Source organism: Centruroides vittatus, unplaced genomic scaffold (assembly GCF_030686945.1).
Source record: "Centruroides vittatus isolate TY-2023 unplaced genomic scaffold, ASM3068694v2 contig_1059, whole genome shotgun sequence".
NCBI lineage: Eukaryota > Metazoa > Arthropoda > Arachnida > Scorpiones > Buthidae > Centruroides > Centruroides vittatus.
The window spans coordinates 176,535-201,717 of NW_027120685.1; the positions used below are offsets into that span (position 1 = coordinate 176,535).

Sequence of the window (25,183 nt, forward strand, 5' to 3'; positions counted from 1 at the left end):
AATAAAATAAAGTATTTCGAAAATGAATAAAAATGTCTTTGAATCACTTTATATAATGCAATATTATGAAATGCATTTTGTATCATCTTGCTGCTTTTAGAGAAGTGAATGAGTAAAATATTGATTTTTAATTTAAAAGTCATTTATGAAGTCTGAATATTAGAGATTAAGTATACTGAAGCAAATATTCGAAAATATTATTACTTTGGTTACTTAGATACAGAGAAAAAGAGATATTTAAACTACATTGAATATATAATAATCATTCTGTAACATAATATAAGCTTTAGCAGATTATATTTATTTATAACAGCACCGACTATAATCTAATTATTGAATTACCAGTCTGTAAAGGTAATTAATTTTTTTTTTATAATAACCAAAGAATTAATTAAAATTACATTATATTGAAAAGAGTCACAATTTAATTTTTTAATTAGATTCACAAGTAAGTATTAATGATACATAATGAATTAACAATCGTTTTGTAAGTAATTTAAAATTATAAAAGTTATCCGAGACCAGAATATTGTTTAAATTACAATCAAATAGAGATTTGTAATTACTTTTTAAAGGTGTCCATTTGTATTTGCTAAATGTCTACTTACTTTTTAAAATTTTATAAATATTTACGACAAAATAACGTAAATAATCGAGGAGGATATGCGATTTTCTTCTTTATTTTTCTCTCGTAACTTATTTAAAGAAAATACCACGTAGAAAAAAAAAGGAATTGGCGATATTTTCACGCTGAAAAATGATAAATATGTAGCATTATTTTATCATTACAAAACAGGGATAATTTTGTTAATTTTTCACATTTCCTTCCTTTAAAGTTTACATGTTAAGCTATTTGTTATAATTTACTCGTTTATTTTCCTCTTTATCATATCTTATGTAAGAATTTTGGATAAAATAAAGCGTGTATTTTTTCCCCCTCCAGATTTTCCTTATATATTGACAGAGATATATTTGCCTTGGCCTATATTTGATAGCAGAAAGTTTATTTTAGGATTTCGCAAAAGGAAAAAAAAAATGATGCTTTTAGTGTACTTATAATTTGTAATATTTTTATTTTAAAAAATGTATTAAACCTATAATTATCTACGATACATAAAACTGAAATTTAATATTATAAAATTATAAAATAAAATTAAGGAAGTAATACAATAAAGATAAAAGAAAGGAATTGATGACTTTATTACAACTTTTTTTTTATGTATTAAAAATGTAATGATTTAGTAAATTGTAATTTTATAGTTTTATAATCTCAATTTTACAAATAAAAGGAAAGAAAAGGGTGATTTATTTATTATCCATAGCGTCAGATTAAGGAAATTTGGACCATAAGCAAAACTCACTATCCGGGTCACCTCAGAACAAAATTCAACAATTTTATTTATTACATTTATTACTATCTTCACATTGTTCACTATACATATATTAAATATACAGATTGACTTATGGCTTCTGTAAGATCTTGGTTCTAAGTCTGGCTCTGGTTATCCAAAAAAGGAAAGAGTAGTTAATTTATTCGGTGATATACGAAAATTTTAACATCTGTATAGAGAATAGCAATAAGTTACTTCTTTCATTCAGTTCGCATTATATATATATATATATGGAAATCTTTCTATGAAATTTAAATTTTTATGTATTTTTTGTATTATTTTTGAATTGCGCAAAAAATAATGCTTCAGTACAATTACAAATTATATTTTTATTTAAAAAAGCATTAATTCTATACATAAAACATAGGTACATAACATAAAACATAAAACATAAAACATATACATAAAACATGGTACATAAATTAATTTATGTACCATGTTTTATGTATCATAGATTAATGAAGCATTAATCTATGGTATATAAAACTAAAATTTAATTTCTAGTATTAAAGTTATAATACAAAATAAAAGCATCGCCTTCTACGGATCCCATTTACTTGGTACTGTACAGTACATCTTCGAAACGTACGATTAAAGGTATAAGTCATTCTAGTAAACATAAATTAAATAATACAATTTATATATAAAGAGGAATAGATTGATAATTTTCTTGTAAGTTTTTCTAACGTTTTTATGTATGTATTGTAATTGTAACATCTGTACAGAGAATATATATATATATATAGCAGGAAACGAAATTTATTCAATTTTGCATCTTATGTATATAGAAATCTTAGTAAGAAATTTGAATTTTTATGTATTTTAATTTTACTTAAAGAGGAACAGGAATGAATGTAACGTAGTTCAACTTATAGAACTTCCATTTGGTTTATGTTTGTTGTTTTTATGGAATATTTCTCTTTAATATCAAAGCCAATAACATAAGAAGTATATAGAGAAAATTCATTAAAAAGTATAATATGAATTTTAAAGCAGATTTACATTAAAAAAAATCAAATTTAAATATTTTCTTCATTATAAAGATTTATTTGTCTGTGATATTAAAATGTGAAATGCTCTTATTAACAAACCAATTATGTATAAAAAAATAAATATATATTAAATACAAAACATTAAAGTGAAATAAAAAACGTAATTTATCAAAATTAAAAATGAAAATATTGATAAAAAAAATTCAATAAAAATAATCGATGAAAATTAACTTTAAAATTACCTCTTTAAGTAGAATAAAATTAGTTTGTTGTTTGGAAATTACGTAATTGGTGCAATTTTCCTCCTTTTTTATTTTAAAATTATATCATAGACATAGTTTTTCTTTTTATAGATAAATTGCAGCCAGCATATTTTATGGTTAAGATATGCTAAATTTAGTTTGTAATTTAATTTTAAAATTTAATTTAAATGCGGTATGTAAATAAGATAAAAACAAATGAATATAATGTATTTTTCCCGTTAAAAAATATTAACTACATAAATTCAGCGACGGTTTTTAAGTTTTAGGTAGACAAACATAGACTTATATAGCCCCTTCATGCAAATTTATATAATGTAAACTTTAATATTATATAAGGACTGTGACCCTAACTAGCAGTAGATTTCATACACTAGACCAAGGCATATTATTCACAAATATATGTGTTTGTACGAGGCTCCGATAGAGCAAACTCCGAGAAAAACGTCTAAATTGCCTATGTCTAGATTGTCTATGCTTCGAATAAAAGTAATATTATGATAAATATAACTTTTGCAAAATTGTAGACCTATAAATTCCCCGCTGTCGTCCGTCCGTCTGTTTGTCCTTCTTTAATCTCGAGAACGAAGTGAGATACATTAAAGTTAAGACCTGATATAGAAAGCTTAGAAACACATGGCCCCAATCAACTATATAAGAACTTCAATTACAAACCGGAAAGTCACGTTATTTCAATTCGAAAATGTTCCCCTACAAGGTGTTACATCTCTATTGTTAAAGGGGGAAGTATGATGTACAGGGCAAGCCACGACTAATTTGAGGTGGAGAGCGTATATTTTAAATTAAATAAATTAAAAATATGATTAAAAATTGCAGCCTGGCATTGTGACGATGTCACAATAAATAATTGCTCGTTTATTATTTACAAATAATTATATTTATTCATTTTAAACTATTCATCACAACATAAAAGATTAAACGGTAAATACATGAATAAATAAAATAGGAAATATTTATCTATTTAAATTTATTCTTTTATTTATTATTTAAATAAATATAAATAGTTTAATTATATTTTCAATTATCAATTTTTATAAGGATTCACCTTTGATTTATATGAGTAAATATACCCTTGTGTGTTTGCGTGAGTGTAGACAAAGGTCATGTATATAAACTAATAAAGTTACACTAGATTACGTAAAATGAATATTTTATTTTATATCTTTCGAATAAATTTATGTTTAACATTAAAATAAATTTATGTAAATTAGTATAAATCAGCATATTTTTATAAAAATTTCTATAAAATTAACTAAAACACGATTACAAACTTCATCTTAAAACATAAAATTGAAGACGATTTTCAAACTATGTTATATTTTAATTAAAAACCATTTAAGTTTTAATTAATTTTCATTCTGAATTTAATTAATTAATACAGAAACTAGAGAATTAAATTTCGATAATGAGTTTAAATTTTAACTCGAAATACTTAAATCCATAGGGTGAAAAAAAATGATTTTTTTTTCTTAATTAGCAATTTTTAATATATTCTCAAGGAAAAAATAATATATAATAATAATAATTAAGGTATATTAATAAAAATAAAATTTTTATTTTATAAATATTTTTCTTTAACTTTTTATTTTTATTTTTTTTTTAAAAAGGAAAGAAAATTTTGCTTTCATGTAAACAGTACATTAACAGCAATAAAAAGGTCATCACAGAACTTTTATGTTAGATATTTTTCATTTGTTTTTCTTTAACAAATATAATATTAATAAATGGCTTTCTCATGTTAAAAATATGCAACTCGTCTGTAATAAGAACATTTAATTTTTTTTCTAAAGAGAGGAAAAAAAATTAAAATAAAATATTATTTATACAATTGTTTATAAAGGATAAATAATTAAATTAATTAATTAACTTGTAGACAAAATGAAAAATATTAAGATAAATATTCATCAATTTAAATATAAATATAAATTTTATTATTATCGCTTAAAATAATAAAATTTAAATGTATAAAATTAATTTTAAAATTGAAAATAATTTAAATTGCGTAAATAATTCGTTATAATATTCTATATTTTAATTTTACATAAGATTTTGTATTTAATTATAACGAAAAAAAAAATACTTTATTAAGTGTGTAAGCTTTTCTAACAATTAAAATAATTATGTTGTGTAAATTGCCACGTTTTGTAATGAACGTCTTATTTGCAGATAATTATGGGAGTTTAATGATTGAAACGAAAGCAAATTCTGAAGATAGATATAAAATAAATATTTATAAATCAAGAAATTTCACTAAAATTGTTTAATAATTTCGATAATTTCAACAGGAAACCAGATTTCGTGACTCTAGAACGTGTTTAATTTGCATTAGGACTGGACAGTAATCTTGACAAGTGTATAGGCTATATATTGTACATCAGTTTAAGATTAATGTCTAGTACTATACGCTACATATAGGAACATTCAAAAAGAAGCAAAGGGGACATATTTCACGTTATCAAAAAAACCCTTTCTTTCTGAAATATAAAAATATATATATAAATTATATGGCTTATATGGGTATAAGTAACTTGGATTTAACTAAAAAATAACACGCTATATTTAATATATAAAAAAAGTATATTTATGGAAAGACATCATTTCCGGTGACCTGTTACGACAATACCCGAATATCCTATTGTATATATTAGCCTATATACAGTAGGTTATCCAGGCAGAGTTGTCCAGGTATCCATAAACAGAGGGGGTCTACGCCACCTCTGCTTCATCCCGAATGTGCCTGTATATATAGCATATACTACGTACAGTACATTAGTTTTGAACAGATATACGTGTATAAGTTTACGTGTACACTTTTTCAAGACCACTGTTCAGTTCTTGTAGTAGTGTGCATCTACACTATAGTTACAGTTATATTATACAGCCAAACATTTATACAACACTTCCTAAATAGCACAACTTTCATAAAGTGCCAATGAATATTTATGAACAAATCTCTCCCATAAATATTATGGAATTCGTTTTGTGTACATCTCATTGTGTACAGTACATAATTTTTATTTCTTGAGAGACTTCGGTTTAGCGTTACGCTCGATTTAGTACTAATTTCAAAAGCGGGCAAACCCTCGAAATTGGCACTAAATCGAGCTTTGAGTGTAATTATAGTTAACTCTAGTTATATTTATAGATTTAGTAACTATATAGGTTTATCTATACAACCTGTTAACATTTTATCAATTAAATATTGAACTAATCAGAGTTGTGTTAATAGAATTTTCATTCAATTATGTAAAAGGAAATTCTAAAAAATTCTTAAGGATAATCTACAAAGTTTTAAAATTAATTTAAAATATTATAGCTTTTAATTACAATTAAATCAATCTATTTACACGTAGAGTCTGCTCTGTCTCTTTATCACACGCTTGATAAATTCAACAATTACCAATTATCTGAGATTAGAAATGATAAATAAAATAATTTTAAATTAAAATATACACAATAAATATTGAATTTATTTAATTTTTAAAATAGATTTTAATATTTTTAAGCATTATAAATATGTATTATTAGAAGAGTACTCTTTTAAAATTCTACCTAATATACTTTCCTTAAAAGTTAAGAAACGAAGTTAAAGAAGGTTTTGACAGCATTACAATGCCTAAAACTTTCTTAACCTTCTAGAGATTTGTCTCTGCTGCTTTCAACTCAATCTTTTTCCAAGAGCTCAAATGTAAAGGGCCAATTTATTATCCAGAGATAGACCCACTTAGATAAGAGAAGCTTTGATTCTTTTGTCGAGTGTAATTTTTTAAAAAATCCTCTATCTTCATTTATCTTTTCTGACTGACACAAGCCTAAATTGTAATTTAAAACCTCGCAACAATTTATTGTTTTCTCATAGGCATGTTTCTTACTTCGGTATTTAAACACAGTTAAAATTAAATAAACAATCGAGCGAAATAAACAAATCAAACAATACGAAATTCGCCAGAAGAAAATTTTTAAATAATAAATTAATAAACATCGAAGTTTAGGAATACATTTACAAAGTTATTTGTATCGAATTTATCAACAAAAAATATATAAAAAAAACACCAAAGAATTACTAAACTCGAAACAAACAAAAAGAAAAATAAATGAATGAATAAAAGATGAATATTTGTACATTTATTTCCGAATAAAATATTTCGAAAATATTATTTTACTCCTCACTACTACATAATATCAATAAACCTGGAATATAAATAAAAGTTTACATTTTCCAGCACGGAATCAAATTTCATTCAAATATATATTATTTTCTACGTGGAAGAGACGAAGAAAGGAAAGAAAATGATGAAGTAAACTAGTTTATTACGAGGAAGAAGAGAAAGAAAATTTCACTTTCTAAGTTTTAAATTTATTTTTACGAGATGAAAAATAAAACATAAAAAAATTGTTATCATAGAGGACGAGACAAAGATAATTGAGAGAGCGAATTATGAAAGGAGGAACGAACGAGCTACCGTACTTTTGTAAGTATCGACTTTAATAGTAAATATCGATAAAGACGTACGCTTTGTGACGTCACAGAGTGGAAGCGATAGGCACAGGCGGTGAATGACAACGCTCCCTTTCTACTTTACCCACCCTGGCAGCAAAGTGGGATGTTTCCCAAGTGCCCGTCGACATCCGGTAGGAGCTCAGAGCCAGTCATATGTTTGTTGTGTTGTTGGATGCGTGGTTATGGACCCAAAACCGTGTTGCTGTATGTAGAAGCGCTTGTTGCTTGTCATCCAGGTGAGACTTTCTTAACCTTTTCCTCCTTAGTTTCCGATTAGTTATTCGGTGGGTGTGTCGTTACTTCTTTAAGTTGATGAGTAGATTCGCTTGTGGACTGAAGTTTACGGGACTCTGACCTTCTTCTCGCCTTAAAATTTAAAGAGCGCAGGTGTTGTTGAGGCGTCATTTAGACGAAAGGAGATAAAGTTATCTAACGATTATCTCTCCTTACACAAAGGAAGGTAAACATGTAAGGACCTGTCCGAGTCGGTTAAAGCTAATCCCCGAATTTTTTGGTTTAACTTTTGTAACAACGAATAGGAAATAAAGGGGAAGAGACAATGATTCACTTCATTAGTTTGATTGGGATAAATTTCTTCTTACTCTTTTTTTATTGTTATGTATATGATTACATTAGCGTAGAAAAGTGTATTTTATTGAATAAGGAAGTTTTTATTTACTTCCTACTCTTTTAGCTTTTGTAAATGGATGTCAGTGACGAGTTATCCATGACGATGCGACGTGTGTAGCGACGCGCGGCGCGTATATTCATATGCTTGAATTAGTTTCCTAAATAAACGGTAGAATAAACGCCTTACGGTACAGATGTTGCTCGATTATAATGTTAATATTTAAAAATTTTCCATATATTTAAGTTCATAAGGTAAAGGTGTATCGAATCGTGATGGGTCGCCGAGTTATGCCACCCTTTGCGACGCGAATGCCCAGACAGCGAGGAAGATTTACTGCTTTACTTCCTTCATCTCTTCACTTGTTTCAGGTTTTCGAGATGAATACCACTATAGGGAGGTTGGAAAGTAGCGTTAGAAAGTTGGCGTTAAATAATAATAATATCGAGTTGCCGGAATATATAGTGGATCCCGGTTCGAAAACCACATATTTGAAAGGAAAGTTCCTGGGAAAGGTAAGTTCCTTTTTCTTTAAATTTAAAATGGAATTCGATTTTTCAAAAGCTCGAATTTTTTCCTCCCCTACAAAGTTCACTACTCAGCTATACGCATTTTCCGATATTTCTGTTTTTAAAAAGATTTATTCGGAGGAAGTTTGATTTCTTTCTTAAGTAAAGCATAAATATTAAAATGGAATCGGATTTTTTATCATGCGAATTGGCATTTGTTTAAGTCGACTCGAAGAAAGGGAGATAGTGAGATGCAATATAGGTGAATTCTATCTTTAATGTTGCCTTGATCCTTCTTTAATGTGTTGCCTTTCTCGCTAGATCTGCCTGAATCGGGTATTTCTTTCCCTAGTATAGAAAATACGATCTCCAACAGAGATATCCAACTGAGAACTTACATTTGATAAGTAAGTTCTGAAGAAGAATCGTATTGGAATACCCAAGTAAACCTTCACGTGATTACTTTTATTACTTGTGCAGCACGGTTTAACGATTTATAAAAGCATGAGTTGGCTAATTTATAGCATCCTTTGTCATTTTTGTTTCGTACGTTGACTTTAAATTCAAATTGTGTCGTTCATTAGCATTCGTTTTAAGAACTTTTCTTCTTTACAACGTCGCAGTTTCGTCTAGGGAGAGAGAAACTATTGAACTTTACCCCTGCCAAGATCTGGTTCTGGTAAAATGACAGTAGCCCATAAATACAGTAATTGTATTTGTGTCGCTAGAAAGCTTTTTCCTGGTTGGAATGATGAGTAATGGAGTTGACGTGTGTATCTTCTTCATAAATAGAAGGTTCGATATTTCTCTTTCAGACTTTTTGTTTGGATAAGAGAAGATTAATATAAACACAAGCAGATCGGAAGCTCTTAATAACTGCATTCTACTATCTGACAGGGTTGTAGTTGATTGACGAATTAATGACGACAAATTAATCTTCCGCTACCTTTACAAAGATGACATTATAGTAATTCTGTTTGTCCCAAGAGCTACGTTAACGCTGATGATATGGCGTTAATGTGTCTCGAATGCAAATTTTCTTTTTAATACATTTTAACCGAGCGCCTACTGTATAGCCTAATAGTTCCTCTTTTCTCTTACTAATTTAAGCATTAATGATATTATTATTATAAGTTTATCATTAGTTACTATCATATTATTTATCAATATCAAATTGATGATGATGATGAACATTAAAGAAAAGGATTTCTATTAAAGATAACACTTAAATTACTCTCTCAGAAACTGTATTAGCATAAAAACTTGTCTTTATTCCACTACTTCCCAATAATATAATAATTAGGCTACTTAACTGCCATAACGTATCTCTACAAACTCTTTCGATCAATGACTTTATTCTTAGTTTTAGATTCCACAGAGAAGCGGTTGGTAATTTGTATCTTTTATAATCCTTATGCTAAAGTTTCCCGCTCGATGAAATTTGAATGGCTGAAATTATAATATGTAAAACTAATGTAGGTCTAGTTATGATAATCTCATTCGGGAATTAAATTAGAGTAGCTTCTCCTTAATTTATACGAGGCTTTGCATCACTTAGAATTTGAAGCAAATATTCGTTTCTACAGTAATATTGATGTAGTAATAATCGGATTAAAATGAATATTATTAGGCAGAAACATGCCGATCGATTTTTCCTCTTCAGGGATATTCCGGGGTTTTCTCTATTAAATTTTCTCGCTATTGTTTGATGATCATTTTTTCCTCCTCCCTAGCTTAGTGCATTGCAAATAATTTATTAAATTTATTTATCCTCTTCCTAATTCGTTATGTAAACTAATACATGCCTTTTATGTGAAATGGTAAGAAAATTGAATATAGGTGTATAATAATGAGATGCGAGAAGAATTTAAAGCCTTATTATAAATATTTTGGCGGTTTAAAATGCTCAAATGAATGAATATATATATACATTTATTCATTTACACAGAAGTGAATTGGAATTTAATCTTATTTATTTTATGGATATGTCATGTTTCACTCCTCTTACATTTAGAAACATTGGGAAGGATGTTTAATCAGTAGCGTGTTATTTAATCCGAATTGTTACAGTTCCTTTTCAGTCATGTGATTTAGATTGCGTGCTTTCATTGAAATGTATTTATCACGACATAATGTTTCATTAAATTGTTCACATAGCTGTGCACATAGCCCAAAACGTCAAGGAACCGCCGTTCGAATGTCATGCATCAATAATTCTTTAGGTTCGTTGTAGGAATTGCATCTTCCACGATAGAATTTCATGCGAAATACGATACGCAGATGTTAACATTTTCAATGTTAAAAAGTTAATGGTGCTTATGTAACCTTTGACGATACTTCTATCACCTGACTATAAAAAGTTTCGTGTTTACATTCGTTAGATAATGCAAAGATAGCTAATCGCATCAAAACGAATTAAATAACGCGATTGGACCAGGGATATTCAAGCGGAACAATCGTATTTACATTATCGATTATATTGAGATAAAATCGCTGGCGTGACTTTTAAGAAAATGATTAATTCGGAGAAATTTGCTTAATTTCTAAGCAAAGATCTTCGACTTTTGTTGTTAATTAAATAAGCGCAGTTTCGTAAAAGGGGGGAGATCCGTAAGCGAAGCGTGACGTTTCCTCTTCCACAAACAAAAGACGAAAAGGTAAGCAAGGACGTTCAGGTGTAAACCGGTGTCCTTGCCATCCACTTTACTACAGCCTACTCGAATTTTCTTTCCCCATTTTAACTCTTCTTTATTTAGTTAAAGATAGAACTTTCTTGCAGCCAACACAAAAATAGTTAAACACACTTTATAAAATGAATTTAATACTTTAATAATAGTTGTCCCGCTTTTGTTTCTGACCGCCATTTATTTGTAACGTTTATAAATGGTTGCATCTATTTTAGTTGGAACACATTCATTTCAATTCTTAATTACAGCAGATATGAAAGTATAGTATAGAAATTTTATTTTTAAATTTAGGAATTATTTAAAATGAATTTTTTATACTTTTAAATGAAGAATTAGATTTAATGAATCGAATATTTGTGTGTTTTTTTAAACTGTACTAAGACTTCTTTGATATAATTTAATGAGGATAAAAATTATGTCAGTTTATTTTAAACTTGTACTTATCTAAGAGATATATAATGAGATTTATGCGATTATCTTTCGTAGAAATCGATAAATAAAAAGAGATCCAAGTTTTTAAACAGAAGATTACATTTATAATTATCTGTTTACGGGTTTCTGATACGATTGTTTATCAATTTATAAATTAATTTTTGAAAAAAGATAAATACAAGTAACTTTTTTAAAGTGTTTTTTATACATAAAGTGCACTTAGAAGTCAGTAGCGACGAACTAGATGAATTGTCAGGAAGAGAAAAATTGAACTCTGCACTATCAGACTTGGTACCAGAGTAGATAGACTTCACAGCTCATATACTTTTACTCAATGGCTACTATAGGGGTCTAAATAGCAGTCTTATTTATAAATTTGGTCGTAATTCAAACTCATGAAGACATTAAATCATGCTCTCGCACGCATTTCTAAATTAATATTATTAAAATATTCCTAGTTTAGGCTAAATGTAAAATTGCACGTTAGCAAGAATTTTATTTAAGGGAAATAAAATAAAAGTAATGAATTGCTTTTAATACTACCTATTCTTACTCCTGTTTTGTAGAGTCTGCAGTAGATTACATAAACCTATTATTTGTAGAATTACTACTGTAGAGGTTAATGAATAGCGGAAATATCATCTTACCTAAGCTCCTAAGGTAATGAAGCCGTTTATAATTGAAAGACTTTGTTAAGAGTACGTTTAATGCATTTACCGTCACTCGATAGACTCGAGTATTGATACTGCTATTTTTCTGTTGGGAATGGGGCTATTCTGTTAAATAGCGGGCGTGATACACTCAAATACATACATAACTTCAGTTTTTATTAACTACTCAAAAAGTACTCTCAAAATGAAACTCTCCGTGTATTTTCTTGTAAGAGAATGAATGATCCAAGTTAATTCATTACAGAATTTGAGCGAAACTTTTAATCACATGATTAAAACAATCATTATTTAGTGTGTGATAATCAATTAAGTGATAAATTTAACCTTTCCTCGACTGTGTTTAGATGGAACCAGCGATCTAATAATCACCAGATCATAAATAAGCTCAGAAGTTAGTCTTTAATCACCGTGCCAACTGGTCGCTTGCTTCGTAATTACCCAACTGTAAGCGAATTGACTTGGTTTAACATTTGAGTAAATCGCTAAAGAATCGCACAACTATGCGATCAGATTTCTTAAAAGTTTTAGTGATACGGTTTGAAGTCTGGTGATTCATTCAGGCAAACTCATTCTTAAATTCACAAATCCATTTACTGAAGCGCAACGGTTGAATCCAAATGGTACTCGCCGTAAGTAGAAAATAAAAACTTAAGTCGCGAAACACGGAGAAAAAGGATGCAAATAACATTTCAAAAACTACCATTTCTGATAAATAGAAACTAAATTCCACCCTTGGGAGATATAAAAGTATCTAGTGGCAAATGAACTATGTACTGTACTCTGTCACATGATTTATTCAAAAACTTTCGTACGGTTAATCGAATAATTTACCGGGAGAAGAAATCGAGAAATTAATGTTTCTGGACGTAAAAAGCAACCAAAAAAATTTCTAAATATCGACTAGCAAATATTTAATTATTAGAAAAATTTGTGTTAAACCTTGCTTAATTGTGTCGTAATCAACGAAGTATGTAAGACCTCTTCGCATCACTAGTCTTTATCGGGTGTTTAATTAATTAATGCTCTTCTATTCCAGCAGTTTTAATTATTAACTTCTTAGCGGATAATTTCATTCGAATGTCCCATTTCCCTTGTTTCTGTCGTTCAGTTTCTTGCAACAACTGACTTAATTTGTCACATTTAACTGAAGAGTAAATAGTGTAATGCATAGTTAAAGTATCATATAATATACTTTAATGATGATAAAATCATTTATTAATAAATGTAGACTCATATTTATATACGACATGAAGACATTTAAAACTCTAGATTATCTATTGCACCCCCGAATTGTGCCCTTATTTCTATTCGTATCGATAGTAAGTTATTAAAATTTAATATTTTTCTTAAATTTTCGTTCTACATAATTATTCTCTTGCTTTCAACACTTTTCGTTATTATTCTGTACACGTTATAAATGATTAAAATATGCAAGTCTTAAATTATTTAGAAATTTGCATATTACATAAAATAAGATACGTATATTATAAAATATTAATCTGTGTTCTAAATCCTAAATAAATATTATAAAATAAAATTTCCTTATGCATACATTCAGTAAATTAAACATTTATATCTATTATGTTAACTCCAAGTTAAATTAATATTTGAAACTGGATGTTACATAAATTAAGTGTACATTTCATAAATAAATTTATGATAGAGTGAGAGATGAAAAATATAAATTCGAAACGTTTCAAAATATGTCAAATTTGTCTGCTGCAGTTGTAATATGAAAGAAAATATAAATATAAAGCCATCAAAATGTCACCCTACACTTATATTACAACGATAGAATGTAGGTAGGCAACGATTTTTCTTGATAACACCATAATTTGTTCCGAAATTTTCTAAATACGCATCAAATATACTCAGAATTTATTACATAAGACGACTTTTCGGAACTCTATTCTAATTTTTTACACTATTATTTAATATTTTAACGTGAGACAACTGAATAAATGATTATTTACCGTGCACTTGTTACACAGGTAACAGGTAGGAGCTGAGTAAGTTTTTTTTTTGATTACCTTGTTTTCTGTTGTAAAATTTTTGGATATATCCAAAATTCAAGACTTTTCTGAGCCAAATTCAATTATTTTTGAATGTTTAAATGTATTATTTTTATTGTATTTTATCTTTAGGTTTTTAAGATAGGAGGATATAAACATTGTTCTTACATTAACGTTGATATTCTAGATTTTTTCCCCCTGATTTATGTTAAATGAAGAAGAATTTAATAGGCTAAAACTTTACAGAATTTTTAAATGGATTCATCGAAATATTATTCTTTAAGAAAGTTTTTTTTTTAAAAAAAAAAGATAGCGTAAAAAGAGCTGTCTTCGATGCGAAACGATTGAAGTTGCCTTAAGTTTTTCTTATCGTCTTTTTCGAATATACAAATAAAGGAGTTTATAAGGTCAAAACACCTTCTGTGACCTTGATGCGAACAATAGAATTAGCTTCATGATGAATAAAGGAAGCAAAATGCGAGCGTAAATCGTAACGGAAGAGTAATCTCGTACCACACTGCACTTTTCCATATAACCTTTACGCGCCGGTCCTATATCTTGCTACCTGTTTGAATGCATTTTATCCTTACTTTCAAAAATATAATTTCGGGTTACTTTCGATTCTTACGGGCGATACAGTCGTGTCTTGTGGGAGGAAAGTGAGACGAGTAGTCCAATAAATCTGGACATCAATCAGGAGCGATTAGAGATAAACAAAAGGATACAGTTCATCGAAAAGAAATCCTTTCCGATCTATATTAGTGGGCTCCTCCCAGCTGTGGTTATTGAACTCGGGATTGGGCGCATTCAGACCATTGAACTTGAAAAATAACTCTTATCAGTTGCACGTCTTTTCTGATAAATTTGTCAAACTAGCTTTAATTGCCACAACCGAATAGGATAATATCACTTTACCCCGGTATCTGCCGATCATTTAATGAGCTTGTCAGCTACTCTCTCTCGCCACTGGTGACTTTTACTTCGCTTTGGTCGAGATTTTCGGAAGCTAAGGAGTAGAATTTCTCTTTCTTAGATTCTTTTCCCGCGTGCCGAGATTGGAATTTGGTAAGATTTCCCGCAGAGAGACAGAGATAGGAGCAGAAGAATGGAGAAAATTGGAAGGGCGGTTCGAGAAGGAGAACAGAAAATGGGAGGGTGGATTCGGGAGGTAAAAACACCCAGGAGGTGGAAAGAAGAAAAGAGAGAGAGCGCGCGGTTAAAAATAGATGAATAACTAGCTATTATGTCTTTAAAAACCGAAATAGTTCATAGGCCTTCGTATATACTCGAGAAAAGCTTTAACGTTATCCTTATGAGACAGACCCTTAATACGGTTTTAAAAAAATTGCGAGGTAGGATCAAACGGTCTTCTGATCCGATGTGAGCACTCACTAGAACGAACTTCGGTAAAACCCAAAGAAAAGAACTCTGCGGATGAAAGATTTAGCCAGACGGAGATTAGTGCAAAGTCTAACTGAGAAGAACTATCTACTTTTATTTATTTTTTTCTTCTTGGAGAGTTCAACGTCCATTTTGGGGATTAAATAGTCTCTTCAATTTCTTATAATCGCTCTTTATAATGCCATATTTGAAACTTTCAACGTGGGCAAAGGCCATTCTACTTGCGATGGTATTAGAATGAGGGGGGAGGTTTGTAAAGTTCTCTGTCGGCTCATTTATCGGATTTAAATCATACATAACAGCAAATTTAATTAGTTGAAAGCAGATCACGTCGCAATCGATCAAAAGCTCATAAGCAAATCACTTTTCAAATGGCGAATAATTGAGTTAATTTCAGTTATCAAAGCGCTTTACCAACTTATCGAATACAGACATTTTGTAGGGTGATCCACATACTTAAACAATATTTTCTATAAATAACTTCTGAATAAATAAAGCTAAATAAGAATTGGAAGGATAAATCTGACACAAATCGATTGGAGAGATCAGAAAAATGAAGGCAAAGATTAGAAAAGAGAAAGGGTAACGTAATCAAATCTTCTCCAGCTCTAGGAAAAAAGTAAACATTCGTTCGTATTACCGAAGCTGGGAGGAAAAAAAATCAGGCGTTAACACATTCCAATCCTTCCCCGAGGTCAAACCGGAAACAGTTTATTCTCATTAGGTCAACGAATTGGACTTCTCCCGTAACATGTAAACCCTTAATGAAGCCCCATAATAACGGACGCCACTTGTGCTCTCACCTTCCTCCTTAGCCATATTGTCGTCTACGCTTCTCCTTCCACCTATTAATACGCGTTGGAGATAAATCATTAGCTCTTTTCCTTCCGCAATAATGGAGAAGGAGAAGCTTAGGAAAAGTCTGAAAATCTCATTAAATGTCTCTCTCGAGGCCCTTCTTCCGCCGGATTAACAAAGAAATGAGAAATGGCAAAACGTCCTGATTTTTTTTTACTTCTTCTTTGTTTCTTCTCCCTTCAGCCATGTTGATGGATCCTTAGAAAAAAATCTTAATTTTTTTTTCTTTTAGATTTCCGACTTTCTACTAAATTCTCCTATCTTTTTGATTTATAGGATTTTCTTAATGCTGTTTCATGGCTTTTATTTATAGATTTATAGTTATATTTATACATTTTAACGTAAACACTAGAATTATGCGATGCTAACTTAATTAGATCACGAATTGAATTTTTTATTAATAGAAGGGCAGAAGAGCAAAATTTGACGGGGATCCGCCCGAATTTTGCCTACGTGCCTAAAATTTCAATACCTCCTTATCTCTCTAAAAGATAAACCAAAAAAAAACTTTCTTACGCAAGAACAATATTTCTACAATGAAGGCAATTTCTAAAGCCTGTGGAACGAAATTTCCGTTCTTTATTTATTATGTAACGGAACTAAATTTTCTAAGAAATTGTCTCTTGGCATTTTAAACAAGCTCTAACATATTAAAATCCGCTAGAGAACTTTTTCGTTTACGCTCTTCCGAGCTCCATAACATTACGCATTGCAGGTAGCGCGGGGGTGTCCTTAATAATGGGGCAAGCGATGCTCTCTATTAATCTTCCTTAACATTTTCCAAAGAGAGAAAGCGAGCGAGAGAGAGAGAGAGAGCAACGGCGATATTTATCTTTAATACTAAAGTAGTTGATAGAGTAAATAATGGAAGTTTTTATAAGAAGATGCGTTTAGCCATGGACTGGCTTTCTTTATCTTCTACCACCGATTGTTGTTTCTTTTTACTTGTCGGAACATCTTACCTTTTGCAAAATTGAGAATAAGATTAACGAGTCGTTTCTTATGAAACCTCGTTCGATAACTCTCTTCTTTTCTTCTTCTTCAACCGCAATTTATCTTCGATTATCATTCTTTTTTTAAACTTTAACTATACTAATAATAATAGGAGGAGGATAAAGAAAAAAGTAGATTGATAAAGTCTAGTAAAATAAATGCCGCTAAACAGTTTGAACTACCGCTAATCTCTAGCATCTTAAATCTTATCCAATTTATAAAAAAAAATGAAGAACTTACGTTAAAGGATTTGACTTTTATAACTTATACGAAAATAATTCGTCTAGCAACCATTTTCTTAAGTTAAATCTTTATTAAGTTATCTTTAATCCTTCCAAACTGTTATTTAGGAATTAAGCGGCTTTAAAGATGGTTGATGATTAATCCTTTATCGAGTAAACTAGTGACAAAAACAAACGATATGATGATTTAATGTAGAGAAATTTATGGCAAAATGGCGTTTAAAATCTTTTAAGTAATGAAATGCGTTATCATCGTATCGATTTTTAATTTTGCACAAAATCCCTTCGGAAGAATTGATCATTTTAAAGTTTTAAAAATCGAAAATGCTGTGTAAACTGCATCTGAAATTCGTAACAAAGGTGACAAAACTTTAGAGAAAAGTAGTGAAATATTATCTGGATTTCCAGCAATCCATTTTAAGTGTATAAATATAATAACACGCTATCTTTACATTGCTAAACACGTTCCTCACGCTTCTTTACCGTTATAAAAGTATATAAAAGGTTCCCACTAGCAATTCTTTCTGTTAAAAATAGTTTTTTTTATTATTATTATTATATTTTGACCTAGGTAATATTTCATGGACTGTTTATAAAAGAACTGGGTCAGAATTTATGCTGACGATTTATTAAAAATACTTCCTGTTTTTGTTTTGCATCATTCTACCATAAAATAGTTGTAACATTCGTAATTATATATATAGGCCCTATATATATCCAGATTTAGTCGTAGCTTATATAAATACATTCAACTTTAATTTGTTTAAATATCTACTGAAGCGTAAACTAGTTATATTTTTAATAATTTCAAAAATAGATTTAAATATGTAACTTATGAATATTCAAACTTCGATATAGTGCCCTTATTTCTTCGTTTCTGAAATTTCTAACGAATCCAGTGTAGCGTTAAACCGAAGTAACAATAAGAATACCTTCAAACGATCTCGATGTAGTGCTTTTCTATATAGCGCCATCCTCGTAAAGTTCCTATATAACGTTATAGATTTATATAAAACGTTAAGTAGAGAATTGTTCGGGTGTGTCTGAATTATTAAATGTACCATTTTCAAAGTTGCGTTCCGATCTCCTTACTATAGTTTATATAACACCTATTGTTTACGTTACTTCAATTTAGCGCCACACACAATTTAGTGCCATTTTCAGAGGCGTTAAATTGTCGTTCGACTGTGTGCTATAAGATGTACTGTACAGTACAGACAAGTTTGAGAGCTTACAAATGGCATAATTTGGCGATAAGAATGTCATTTATAACGCCAAATCGTACATATTATTAATTTACAGATACCGAAGAGTAATCAGGGAATGTCCGTTCCAAGTATGAAGGAGGCGCTATATCGAGGTTTGACTGTGCTGATTTTCAATTTTCTTCTCTCAAATATATCCCAAATAGACATTTATTCTAATTAGGTTATAGGATATTTTATTAAAATTATATAAAAATTTTTTGCGGTAATAAAATTAAATATTCGATCTGTATAATTTGCATTTTAAATGAACAGTCTTCATTACATTTTCTTATTTTCAAACTTTTCTTACAAAAATGGAAGAGGAGGAGGAAAAAGTTTATCTTCTCCTATTACTCGCTTGAAACTTTTTTTTATTTTCTGATGGAAAAATAATTTTTAAAACTAATTCTAAAATTAGTAAGAGAGAACGATTCAGAAGTTTCAAATGTACTTTTTTTTTTAATTCTCGGGTTATATAATTTAAACATGTTCTTCTCATAAGGGATTTCTTTTTTTTTTATTAAAAATGAAATATTTTTCTACTTTAGCAATTGCTTTTTATTAATAAAATATCCAATTACAGCTACACTTCGTAAACTTTGAAGATTAAGTCAATACTCAAAGTGTTTTTTAGCGTTAATTAATATCTTCTTCGCTTTAAAATAATTGAATAATTTATTAAAAATTGAGTGTATAAAAAAGCCTTTGAAGGAAAAAATCGAATTATATAAATTAAAATTTTTATATATTCTTTTTTAGCTTTACTCGTTTAATTAGCTAATGATTTTAATAGTAAATCAGTTAAATTTTTTTTAAATTATTGAGTTATAGTTATTAAATTTTAAATCGTGTGTTAGAATACAAAGTTTTAATAACTTAAAACTTCTTCGAGACAAAATATTGTGTATTAAAGAGCGTTTTATAATCAAACTTTTTGTATTAGGAACGTTACACCTCGAGATAGCGCTCTCCGAAATAGTGTTATCCTAGTAAAGCGCGAATAAAGACGTGCGGATAGATCTCCCTCGTAAATATTAAAGAAAGAACCATTTATTTACACGCGGATTTAATGCAAAATCCACGTAGAACAGACCTCATTATTACGTGTGATTTTTAGTACGAGGCATTTCGATTTAGCGTCGCATTGGATTTTAGTTTGATGCCAACGAACGGTTGCGCTAAATCGAAGTTAGGCAATACATTATTCTTGCCATCTGTTACTCGAATGAAATGATTAAAATTTTTGTATTAACGTCGTTCATAAAATTCTTTTTATGCTAAGCGAATTTAATATACTTAATACTTTCAAACTAGAGAACTGGGATTTGTTATCTCGTAGAAAAATAAGTTTATAATTATCTACAAAACTTTTTTGTTTTTAATGCTCTTTCCAGTCTTATTATTTTATATATTTTTATTCATTAATCTATTTTTCATATCTACTTGTTTAATTTTGATTAATAATAATGTCCTTTCTTTAATTATCTTCGCGATTATTCATTTATTTGTCGACGACGAACCGATTCATTAATGATAAAACACTTTTATGTAATTCAATTTATTAAAATTCTTTTTTAAAATAACATTTTTATACTTAAAAATATTATCGAATTGGAATATTTACAGTGTTTTTTCTCTTATTAAAGTAATAGATGAAGCATAAAATTAAGTGATGAATGTAATTTTAATGTATTTTCTGATTAACTAGGTTAATCTATAAGTATAAATCGATGCTCGACTTGCTCCACGATTTTCTCACTGTAAATTAACAGCAGATTTTTACAACATACTAATCTAAAGTTAATAGTAAATATGACGTGTAAATGACGGAAGGACATAGATTTTAAATATAAGCGGTGAATTCGTGACGCTTAATAATGTTTACAAACTTAAGTCATAAGTATAAATATTAATTGTTTATGTAATAATTTACTGAAAACCCTATTTTTTTCTGACGAATCAAAATTAAATATGACAAGAAAAACAGAAAAAAAAGAAGCATAAAATTTTGTCTGTTGACAACTTGCCAAACTGCAACAGGAAGACTGAATTAGTCACTTCATTCTAAGAATTGACTTGTTACATCAGGATTAAGGTAGCCCCGAGGTTTGTTTACATTCTCTGGGATATGATTAGAAAATTAAAGATGATATTTAAGGGATTCTTCTTTTTACATTTCACTAATTTTACCTATATATATATATGTATGTCACATATAAATAAATAAATAATAATTTGAGTGCGAGATAAAGATAAAATGTAGCATAGTTGAAATTAGTTTCCTATCCGATCAAAAATCTTCGTGGCAATAATCATCTCTTGTCTTTTATGAAAACTTATGAAATAATTAAACAAATTTTATTTAACTCCATTTCTTCCTAATACTGAATGGATTGTTTTTCCATGTTTATTATGGTTCACTCGGGTAGACCACAGAGCTTGTGGGGCCTGGAATAGAGCTGCCATTTTTTTTTTTTTTTTTTAAAAAAATAAAACATATAGAATATTTCTGTACTAATAAGTAGCGATTTTAAAGATATTTTTTTGTTAGTAAAAATAGCATTAATTTATAGAGATAGGGCGTGCCCATAGCGGTTCATAAGTTTTCTTCGAATCCGGGAATTCCCTACTCCTAATAATTGCCGTCGAGATGGTGTTAAGGGGTCGGATGTCGTTAAAGATTTGTGCCAGCTCGAAAATCAGCCAGGATCAAGAGCGGAAGACTAGTACCTTCACCCTCTGAACCCATATCTATGACAACGTTCTTTACAGTTTTTGTATTGATTAATACGATATGCATGATAATTTTCACGTTTTTTAAAATAACTACAGACGAAAAACATCTATAATTTTTTTTAAAATAGTCCCTAAAGTGGAATAGTTTCCAGTTTTCCTACCCTCCCGAAAGAGTTCTTTCGTCCTTTTTATACAAAACAAAGGAAAGGTATAATTAAGCGTTGTTTTTATCAGGCTGAACTGTAATACACCAACGACTCCGCCGACAATATTAGGCGTTTGTTTATGCATATTATGGCACTAACTTCAACCTTGGGCTAGAATGTCGTTACCAATATAACCAAGGTTAACCGGCCACTTAATAAACAACTCCGTTCAAATTATATCTTTTTAAGAACGTTCGAAGAAGTGGCGGAGGCGAAAAGAAACGAGGGGAGGGAAAAATTGATAACGCTAGTCGGATAGGAATTAAAATATATAAAAAATTCATGAAGGAGAAAAGGCGAACATTATTGATAAAATATATCTTTGATGCGATTTCTTTCATAATTAAAAAAGAAAAAAAAATGAATTAATGTAAAGGAAGGACCACAGAATACAATTTAGTTTTTTATTCCAAGCTAAATTTGGATAAAATCTATAAAAGAGATTTTCATATTTACATTGTATTGAAACAGATTTTAGAATATTTTTTATTATTTTTTTTCTAAAAACTATTTAAAGCAGTAGAATTTTTAATGTTTAAAAAGAAAATCAAATCGCATATATATCCGGATTGATTTTTACGATAAAAATAACCTCTTCTAGGACTAGGAAAGACTTTAATGTTAATTTATTACTTAGAAATAGTCATAAATTTTTTGAATTAGAAAGCATTTTATTCAGTTCTTTTATTAATATAATAATTCTACATCTTATGTATAAAAAGATACTATCTGACATTTGAGGAGTTTCCATTTATAAAAATAATTTAAAATTTATTGTGTGTGTATGTATAGGCCTATATGTTATAGGTTATATATATATAAAAGAATTTAGTGTCTTTATACATTGACTATTTAGTATTTTATACGCAGTAATGTATACAAGATACACTGTAAACTGTTCGATAAAATTTACATATACAGTACTACAAAAGCTATTTGTTTATACAGAAAACAAAATTTAGTGTATTTTTGCGGTAAATAAATTTTCATTCAAACAAGTAAATAGTTAAACAAAACACTAAACATTAAATTATTGAATTAACTCATGTGTTTTGTGTTTAAATAATTAATGTTATTTGTTTAGTGTTTTGTATTATAAAATAAATGAAAAACGTAACTTACAACACTAGTTGCTACTATTTATTATTGATGATACAGGTAAAAAGATTTAATCATTTGGAAAGATAATAAACGTGACGAAACTCAGGAAGTTCGTACAGATATATGACGTAATGCTATCTAACTCGGATTTTATAATTGTATTAATAGTTGAATTAATAGGTTAATAATCTTATAAAAATATATTTTATATCAGTATACACTTTTTAAAGGTTATAAAATTTTATGGAGGTTTCCTGTAAGCTTAACGTACGGAAGAGTATCTGATTTAAACAGTTTTTTAAAATTAAATTTTAGTTTATTTTCTAAAATATTTTTTGGTTAATGTTACCTTGGGTGCCAAGATGGCGGCTCGTCTCTGATTCCAGCAAGGAAACAGTGGGGCGCACGTTCTAACCTAACCTATTCTAATAATTTGGTTGCTAATAATTATGGTAATTTATTAGAATAGGTTAGGTTAGGTTAGAACGTGCGTCCCACTGTTTCCTTGCTGGAATCGGAGACGAACCGCCATCTTGGCACCTAGGGTAACATTAACCTATTTTTTGAATGGTAAATGATTGTCTCGAATTTAAACTTCGAGATTCCGGCAATAAAAAATGTATTAACTCGTGTATTAATTGTTTTTAATTATTAGAAATTCTGAAAGAGACGATGTATAATTATTTTTTATTCTTGAAGAAGCAGAAAAATAAGCTGGAAGGATAAGAGAGAGAAGAAAATATGAGATAAAGGATAGAGTACACAAATTAGAAGACGACTGAGAGAATTAAGATAAAAAGAAAAGACACAGGTTAACGAGAAGAGAGACAAAGGACGTAGAGAATAATAATAAATTCGGAAAGAGAGAGGAATTCTTACGCAGTAAAGATTGAAAAAGAAACAATCGATTGATGTGGAAGAAAAATCCAATAATTAAAGTAAAAGAAACATTTTCAAAATAGTTTTGTTGCCTGATGAAATTTTACATCGTTTCTATCTCGTTTGTTTTCTTCGGCAATTGTCCACGATTGGAATTTGCATTCTCTTTTCGTAGCTCTATAAATATTTTACCTTTATAAATACACAAGTGTCCTTTCCTTTGCTGTTTGCCTTAACCAAAATAAAAAGAAAACAAAAATACTCTTTCGCTTTCTTATTTAGAATATTTTAGTTTATTTTCCGATCGTGGAATCCTACGTTTCTTTGTTTGAATATATGTATAAATAGAGGTAGAGAAATGAAAAGCTGCTTGGCTAGAAATGAGTTTTTTTTATTTTTTTCTCCTCCTAGAGAAACCTTCATTCAAATCATCGAATCCCTCGTACCGAAAGTGGAAAACTTTCAATATTTCACTTCTGCAAACAGGGAGGCCCATTTGTCAAAACAGTTTTCTGTTAGAGCCCGGTCATTACGGGCAAACTCCGATGTGGATATACATAATACTTTTTTATGGTGGATGGCTTCTTATCACTTTTGACATCGGCTTTAATAGATTGGATAACGACCTACATTTTCCTCTCTCTCTCGTTCACCCCCTTAATCACGTGATTCGGAGGGAGCGCGAGTAAAATCGTTCCGATCCGGTTTCTCGCAGCCCGCGGCCTAAAAATTGCTTTTTTGGTATGTCATTAGAAGGTAAGACGGTACATTAAGGGCTTAAAATCTTGTTTCTGACGTCATTTCTCGACATTTCAACCGGGAAAAGGGGAGGGGAACAGACGAAAAGGTAAAGACGGTCGAAAAATGAAAATCGTACCTTTTTATTTAAGGATGTTGAAACTAGTATTATTTTAATGTTTTCAGATTTTGTTTGACGTTTCATTGCTTTTATTTACTTAGGTTTGTAGAAGTGAACTTTAAAAAAAAAAAAAAATCTATTGAGTGGAATTAATTTAAGAGCGAATATATCAAAGATGTAATCAAATTAATACACACTTTACTGCCGGTAAATAACACAGCAATATTCATTCACATGATTACATACTGAAACGTTTGGTTTTTACACAGGAGATATCTCGTCTTAATTACATACTTCGTATTTTCCCTTGCGAAAGATTTTCGTTTGAGACTTAAATTGTATAATTAACTTTGACCTCCGGAAATCCTTTTTTAAATTCTCACGTATCGATATTAGGAAAAAAAACCCATAGAATTTAAATAAGTTTAATTCGTTCTTATTCTGTTATAGTTTAATACAAAATAGAGCAATTGTTTAATTGTTATGTTTAGAAGTGAATTTAGGAGCTTATCTTTATAGTGAAAAATAATTTTCTTTACTGTAGAGAATTTTGTATG

At 29.3% G+C, this 25,183-nt stretch overlaps 1 protein-coding gene across 1 annotated transcript in view; it reads left to right on the top strand.

Moving 5' to 3' along the window:
• Positions 1-7,262: 7,262 nt before the first annotated feature.
• LOC136972815 (serine/threonine-protein kinase PLK2-like) overlaps positions 7,263-25,183 on the top strand; it is a 68,186-nt gene continuing 50,265 nt past the window's right edge. Inside the window, exons 1-2 of the mRNA XM_067267456.1 lie at positions 7,263-7,401; positions 8,165-8,308. Of these exons, the coding sequence (XP_067123557.1) occupies positions 8,174-8,308 (135 nt within the window). The 5' untranslated portion in view covers positions 7,263-7,401; positions 8,165-8,173. The remainder of the gene's footprint in view (positions 7,402-8,164; positions 8,309-25,183) is intronic.